The sequence below is a fragment of the Phoenix dactylifera genome, chromosome 2 (assembly GCF_009389715.1).
Source record: "Phoenix dactylifera cultivar Barhee BC4 chromosome 2, palm_55x_up_171113_PBpolish2nd_filt_p, whole genome shotgun sequence".
In the NCBI taxonomy this organism is placed as follows: Eukaryota; Viridiplantae; Streptophyta; class Magnoliopsida; order Arecales; family Arecaceae; genus Phoenix; species Phoenix dactylifera.
In genome coordinates, this window is record NC_052393.1 from 14,794,888 (window position 1) to 14,802,608 (window position 7,721).

Below are 7,721 nucleotides of genomic sequence, written 5' to 3' on the forward strand. Positions count from 1 at the left end.
CAATAAAATCAGAAAACCACAAGTCTTGGAATGTCCTGAGCAACTCTTCCTCTCCAGCCTACAGAGTACTCTAGAGAGGCAGACCACATAAAAAGCCACTCAGTCCATAGCCGCGTTGGCCTTTCTGAGCCTATACTTAGCCTGAAAGACCACCACATTGCTCACCATTGCCTAAATATTCCAAAGCAGAAACCCTCTCTCTGGTTCTGATGATTAGAACAGAACGAAAAATTGTTATGTTGGTTATGTTTAGTAAGAATCCTGTATCATGACTTTTTTTTAAAAGAAAAAAATCTCAAGTAGTTTAGTCAAATTAGTTTCTTGATGGAGAAAGTAATATTAGGGATTTATGAAGATTTTTTATTTTCTTCCTTTTTTTATTGGTTTTATTTTTATTGAAGTTAAATCATATCTTTTTCTTCCTTCAAAAGCCATTGCCAAACCTTTTCCATGCCTCCTTTGCATCATCTTATGCTTTATGTTCTATGTTTTTCTCCCTTTTTTAAATTAAATTTTCCATGGATGCTTTAACTTCCAAGATGTCACACAGGCCTTTCCTTCCTTCCTTTTTTTTTTTTTTTTTGATGTTGTAACACCAAGATTCTTATATGTACAGGAAATCGAGGTCAAAGTTAAAGGTTACAACTTCAGAATAAAAACACTTGCCAGAATATCAACACATCTGTAAATTAACAGGCTTTATCTTATGGGAATCAGCTGTTCTTGTGTAATGTATTAGCAGAAACCAATAAAAACATTATTTACCAGTAAAATTCATTTAATTTGAATTTTTTATAAGAACATTATTTACTAAAACCTCTCAACAAAACAAGTTTCCAAATCTTTAAATCCAAACGGAGGGTAGAGGAGTTTAAGTGAAAACTTTGTTTTCTGATCATTATCGACCTAAACAAACATCTGGTGCTTGGTACCACACACCATCATATCTTGTACCAAATTCATGTACTGCATCAATCTTTTCTCTCTTTTTTTTCTCTTGTTTTCTTTTTTTGGTAACGCACGTTGGGCCGTGGGCCCCGCTTGTAAAGTTCGCGGCAAAATCCTTTCTTTTGCCATCTCTATCCTGCCAACCTCAACGGCCTCTTCACGTCCTCACTTATTTCCAGTTAAAATACTCCGCAGAGCAACTTAATGCTCTTTACTTTCCTCCCTAAACGACGTAATAAGTACTAATCGGTCGTTAAAAATCTCATATTATTATTATTATTAATTCGGGAATGAGTAAGCTTAGATTAATCCGCAGGCAGATACTTTCTTCCCCCCTGCGATCCCAAAGCCAAGCGAACCCCCACCTTCTTTTTTTTCTGTTTCCTTTTTTTCTCTTCCTGTCGCCATCGGAAAGAGAGAAAGAAGGGGACAAAGAGAAACGTTTAAACTTTGTAAACCCTAACCCTAGATTCTTTAACCCAAATGCTAACCCTAATTCGAGGAGGAGAAGTCAAGCATCCTCGTCACCGACGTCTTAATCAAGGGGGTGGTTGCTTTGTCCAATTATGGTGTTCGAAGAGTTCGAGTTGGACCGGCCGGTGAGATTCTTTGATCGGGCAGGGGTCGAATTGTGCTGCGGGGATTTGGGACTTTAGGAGGAGGAGATGGATGGGTGGAAGTGGTGGTGTTGGCACCGAGGAAACGCCGCCAATTTCGTCCATCGCGAGCCGGAGTTCTTCTCCCTTCCCTCGCCCATCCCCGAATGGCCACAAGGTGGGATTTTTTTGAAAAAGAAAAATTCTTGGAATTGTATCCGATTTGTCTTCCATTTGCAAAAAAATTGTTTCTTTATGTTGGCTGCCTTCTGGTTCTTTAATTTATTGTGCCTTTTGAGGAATTCAAGGTCAAAGTTTGTGTTTTTCCGACAAGAATTGCTCGATTTGTTATTTGGGTTTTCTGAATCGTTTGCCAATTTCTGTTCTTGGATCTTGTTTGAAATCTAGTTTCTTGCCCTATGCCTGTGCTATTTGTTTTATTATTTGATGAGGTAAATTTGTAGGAAATTTGATTGCTTTGGAATTGTTTATATGCAGCTACCTGTCTGTTGTATGTTTTTCCTTTTCCCCCTTTGTTGAGCGCTTGGGAGCATGCCTGCTGGTGTGTGATGAGTATCAGTAGTTTATGGATGCATGGTTGGGGTATGAAATCCCAAACTAAATATTGGTTTCTACTCTTCTTGCGGTATTAAATGATCTAGAGATTATGTGTCGTGTTCTTTGTTACATAATAGGTCTGATGTGTATTAATTTTTTTGTCATGGTGGTTGCTTGGTTTATTTGATGACCAGCTTTCTAGGTACCCCCGAATCTACTAGTCATCGCCTTTGAGCTGGGAAAAGCATTTACCTGGAGTCGGCTATTCCTGATTCAGCAAAGGAAAGAAGCCTTGATCCCAAGTAATTTGGCTTTTCCTCCATCATTAGCTTCTGTTATCTTTATTAAAAAGATTTTGTAAGGAACCTTCATATCAGAAATCTAGTTACTATTATGCCATCAAATATTTTGTTTCCTACATACTGATACCTGTGTCGTTGCAAGTCAAATGGATGAAGAAATATCTCCAGTCATTTAATAGAAGTGTTGTTGGTATCTATACTTCCTTTGTATCTGGGACCACCTGTTAGTAGAAGTGTTTGCTCTATAACTCCACAAAAATATATAAGAAATTGCACTGTATGAGGTCTATTTACATTGCAGTTATTGTTTTCCTCTTCTGGCTTATATAAGTTTATGTGTTCTCCGGTAGCTGTATCAGTGTTTTCCCTATGTTTCTATGTTTGACCAAATTGAAAAGGATGAGAAAAGAATTACATGTTATCCTCGTGTCCACTCTTAATACCTGATTCTAGATAATTTTAATATCCACCAGCAAATTGTCTATACTTTTTAGAATTATCTTCTCAGGTGAAGGGTTTGCTAAGGGAAAAATATGCATTGGAGAACTGGAAGTTGTAAAAGTGACCAAGTTCCAGAGCATTTGGAGCTGCTTTTCATCTAAGGATGGTGCTAAAGGAGCTACATTCTATCAACCTTCAGAAATACCAGATGGTTTCATTAGCCTTGGTCACTATGGCCAACCAAATGACCAGCCGTTACATGGTTTTGTTCTTGTGGTGAGAGAGCTTGCTGATTCCGAAGCAACAGCTGATCTGCCAGCTCTGCAGAAACCCCTAGATTATACCCTTGTTTGGAGTTCATCTGACTGGACAGAAAATGACCATGATGGCTGTGGTTACTTCTGGCTTCCATCACCTCCAGAGGGTTATAAATCTCTGGGTTATTTGGTCACCAAAGGACCCAACAAGCCCTCCCTTGAAGAAGTTAGATGCGTCCGATGTGATCTAACAGAGACTTGCGAGGCTTATGATTTGATAGTTGATATGGAACCCATGTTTCCGGAGTTCCCCTGCCAAATTTGGAAAGTGAGGCCTTCCCTTCGGGGGATGTGGGAAAAAGGTCTATCTGTTGGAACGTTCTTCTGCAGTACTAACTCTATCTTTGAAGATGAGCCGAGGATTTCTTGCTTAAAGAACCTCGATTATTCTCTACAAGCAATGCCAAATTTAGAGCAGATCCATGCACTCATGAAGCATTATGGTCCTACTGTTTTCTTCCATCCAAATGAAATTTATTTGCCTTCATCGGTTCCATGGTTTTTCGAGAATGGAGCTACTTTATATACAAGAGGCATAAAAGTGGGAGAGGATATAAGTGCCGAAGGTTCAAACCTACCTGTTGGTGGTGAAAATGATGGAGAATACTGGATGGATCTTCCTCAGGATGAAAGGGCTGACGATGTCAAGCAGGGGAGCATAGATAGCTGCAAACTCTATGTTCATGTGAAACCAGCACTAGGAGGCACATTCACCGATCTTTCCATATGGGTATTTTGTCCCTTCAATGGCCCGGCTACAATAAAAATTGGGGTGGCCAGTTTCTCTCTCAGCAAGATTGGGAGGCATGTTGGAGATTGGGAACATTTCACACTTAGAATAAGCAATTTCACAGGTGAGCTTTGGAGTATCTTCTTTTCACAGCATAGTGGAGGAGAGTGGGTGGATGCTTCTGGCTTAGAGTTTATCGAAGGTAACAAAGCTGTAGTTTATTCTTCTAAGAGTGGGCATGCGAGTTTTCCGCATGCTGGAACTTACCTGCAGGGTTCTGAAAAGCTTGGAATAGGTGTAAGGAATGATGCTGCACAAAGCAATCTATTGGTGGATTCCAGCGTCAAGTATCAGATTGTTGCAGCAGAATATCTTGGAGATGCTGTGTCCGAACCTAACTGGTTGCAGTACATGAGAGAGTGGGGTCCAACCATCATTTACAATTCGAAGACAGAGTTAGATAGGATACTTCGTTTTCTACCATTTAATCTCAGGTTCACGGTGGAGAATATATTTGACAGCCTTCCGATGGAGTTATATGGAGAAGAAGGACCAACAGGACCAAAGGAAAAGGATAATTGGGAAGGTGACGAGAGATGCTAGCGTTCCCTTCTCCGGATCTGTTCTTCTTCATTTGTTCCATTTACTATTGTTATGTGCTTCCAGTGAAAGTCTGCTGCAATCATTCTTTTGCCAATTGGAACTGAAGAAGGTAATTAGCTCTGTCATTTAATGGCACGTTTTGTTGTAAATATAATAGATGTACTTCCACTGGAGTCGCAGCCGAGTTTGCTGAGGGTAGCTCAAGGAGAATAGGAGGATGCTTAAGGTGGCTGGTTCTCGAGTCCCTCTCTGTAGTTCCTTCCTTTGTATGCTCCTTGTATTGCATCCATTCAGATGTAATATGAATATACTGGTGTGCATTTTGGCACTCTACGATCTTATTACTATATATGTCAGCAGGGTCGTTCGTTTCTGCAGCTTTAATGAGAAAAATTGGCTCATGAGACTCTCCTAATGGTGTTATGTTATCCATGGAAATCCATATGAGATTTTTTGTATTACATCTTTAATTATCGTCTTGTTTTCTTTAGTTTCCAAGTTTTTGAACTTGATATTGAGATAATACAGCTATTTAAAATACCAAAATATCTATATACCAAAAATACAACTTTTGAAGGATAATCTAATCTCATCTTATATCTTGGCATGTATTAATTGATCAAAGGGATAATATTGTTGCATAAGAGAAGGCATGTTTCAGTTGGTTTACATCTCACATGATTATTATCAACCTAAATTTTAGGTCTTAGTGATGCTTATGGTTGAGCGATGATTGCATTGAAGTCAACAGAGACCAGATGAATAATGCAGCATAGAGAGCGAGTATATTGAAGTGAACAGAAACAATATATATTGTTACCTAATGGTGTATAGCTGGACTATGATTTTGAATTAGTGATGACACCCATGCCCCACCATGCATCAAAAATAGCCATGTCCCTATTAAATATGTTTTGAAAGTAACAATTTCGATAAAATCTTCGGAGTTATTTTGGAATGCACCGGTTGTGTCTAAAATGATGCCAAGCTTTACCCTTTTTTTTTTTTTGATAATTTGAAGGCCCAATCTGTAGACTGGACATGTAACAGCAAGAAATTGTTGATCTCTATCAGGCCAAAAGTTATAATTTAATGTACTTGTATTATAATGGTAATGGAATCAAAGCTTTTCAAAATAAAGGATCTTGCATCTAGCACAAAGAATCCGAGAAAGGTATATATCAATGGAATAGATATGTGCAAGGTTGTGAAAAAGCCAGGTGGACCCTCTCTATAGTCTAGGTGGACGCCTAGGCTCCTAGTTGGCTGCCTTGAGGGGAAAGGCTTATAGGCTACAATTAGTTTATGCTTATATATATATATATATATATATATATATATATATATATATATATATAGAGAGAGAGAGAGAGAGAGAGAGAGAATAGCCTGCTGGCTGCAGGGATGCACCCATCAGTTCAACCCAGTAAAGAAGAAAAATAAGAGCAGCAGAAGCAAGATTCATAATCTCGATACTATGTATTATATCGGTTCCAAATTATATGAGTAATATGGCATAGTACTTTAATATGGCATAGTACTGAGAGCTTTTTCTTTCCACTTTCTATTATAGTACCATTCAAAACAGAATGATATGAGTCGGTACGATATAGTATGCACTATAATTTTGGATGGTTCTACTTGGTTGGTTCGAATCAATATGGATTGGTTTGACTCCTATCGAATCGAACCTTGGTAATACCTTACTATATAGTATGGTAGCCAAATCGGAAGTTGGAAAGCAAGAGGACAAGGATGGATAAGAAGCAGCAGCAGCTAGCTATGCCTAGTAGCACCATGGTAGCCCCATTGCATCAAGCAAAGAAAAGAAAGAAAGAAAGAAAGAAAGAAAAAGAAAAACAAACAAGCAACCAAAAGAAGAGAAGAAAAAAAAAAAAAAAGGGGAAACAATACTTTTGACAGGAACAATGGCAGAAAAGATTAAAAAAGAAATGAGAGGCTGGCTCTAAAGTTCAGAAAAGTAACAAGAAAGAGGGGAGGGAGAAAGAAATAGAACAAAGAACCCGTTTAGTTTGCGGGAAAAAAAAGTTACTGAAAAAAAAAAAATCTCATATTTAGTTGGAAGTTTCAAAAAAAAAAGAAAAATAACTTTTTAATAAAAATAAGTTTTTCACAATTCATAAAAAATAAATTTATACTGGACATGAAAAAAGTTACTTTTTATGGGCTATAAATTATAGTATTTTTTACCAAAAATAGTCATCATAATCTTCTTAGCTATTTTTAATAGTTAATTTTAAACTATTGAAAATATATTATTAAAAATTACTTAAATATATAGAAGTTAGGGTAATGTTAATATAAAAATGTGCCAATGACTATTAAAAATTACCACAATACAATACGAAGAAGTTGTTTAAATATTAAAAATTATCGGAACTCCGGCTGTCTTCCCCAGGAGGCAAGCGGCATACTTCCTTACAGCGGCCTTCACAATCCAGGGCCCCGGACGATCCGGTTGACAATCTTGAAGCGATTGGTGCGGACGGCATCGTCGCCGTGGATGAAGCGGTAGAAGAGGGAGTCTGAGGGGGCGGGGTCCTTGGCGGCGAAGTAGAAGACCGCGGATTGGCACTCGCAACCGATGAAGAGGAACTGAAGGTTGACGATGAAGAGGAAGGCCTCGCAAAAGAGACCAAGTGCCTGGACCCGGCAGAGGGCGGTGATTGAAGACGTTGTCAAGGCAAGAGGCGGAGCGGAGCCAGTCGACGTCGGCGGACTTGAGGATCGAGTCGCCAAAGGGGGTCTCCTGCCAACCGGAGAAGTAGCGGTGATCGCGGAGGGCGAAGAGGTCGTTAGGGTCCGTCGGCGAGTCGAGAAGAGATAAAACCTTTTTTTTTTAAAAAAAATATAGAAGTCTAAATTTTTTTTACAGACTTGTACCATTTCACCGTAGATACACAAAAAAAAAATTCAAAAATAACATATCTCGAAATGCCCTAGGCAACTTTCTTTCCTAACCCACATAGCCTCTCACTCGGCCATATATGAGGTCATCAAATCCGTAGCTATATTAGCCTCTTCATAAATATACCCTGCCTAATAGGTATTTTCATTTTTTAAAAAAATAATAATTTTTTTATAACCAAACAAATTTTTTTAAATCAAATTCTATATAACTTTTTTGCAAATAAAAGCTACATCCAATAACCTAATGCCCTAGACATGGATAATACTAGAGTTTGGCATGTGTATTTAAGCAAAT

At 38.4% G+C, this 7,721-nt stretch overlaps 1 protein-coding gene across 2 annotated transcripts; it reads left to right on the forward strand.

The window, feature by feature from the left end:
* The first annotated feature begins 1,345 nt into the window (after positions 1-1,345).
* LOC120109361 lies at positions 1,346-4,925 on the forward strand. 2 transcript variants are annotated; one of them, XM_039123119.1, is made up of 3 exons: positions 1,346-1,722; positions 2,043-2,147; positions 2,913-4,925. In XM_039123119.1, exons 1-3 carry the CDS (start codon positions 1,614-1,616, stop codon positions 4,493-4,495), a joined length of 1,797 nt encoding a protein of 598 aa, XP_038979047.1. In that variant the 5' UTR covers positions 1,346-1,613; the 3' UTR covers positions 4,496-4,925. The 2 variants fall into 2 exon arrangements, with proteins under 2 accessions (XP_038979047.1, XP_038979049.1); XM_039123121.1 differs by lacking the exon at positions 2,043-2,147 and having other exon boundaries at positions 1,352-1,722.
* The last annotated feature ends 2,796 nt before the right edge of the window (positions 4,926-7,721 follow it).

Bases quoted from the DNA above. Each gene is read 5' to 3' on its own strand.
- LOC120109361 (XM_039123119.1), top strand. From the start codon at position 1,614: ATGGATGGGTGGAAGTGGTGGTGTTGGCACCGAGGAAACGCCGCCAAT. The intron at 1,723-2,042 runs GTGGGATTTTTT...GTTTATATGCAG, and splicing joins CATCCCCGAATGGCCACAAG to CTACCTGTCTGTTGTATGTT. The intron at 2,148-2,912 runs GTATGAAATCCC...TTATCTTCTCAG, and splicing joins TTTATGGATGCATGGTTGGG to GTGAAGGGTTTGCTAAGGGA.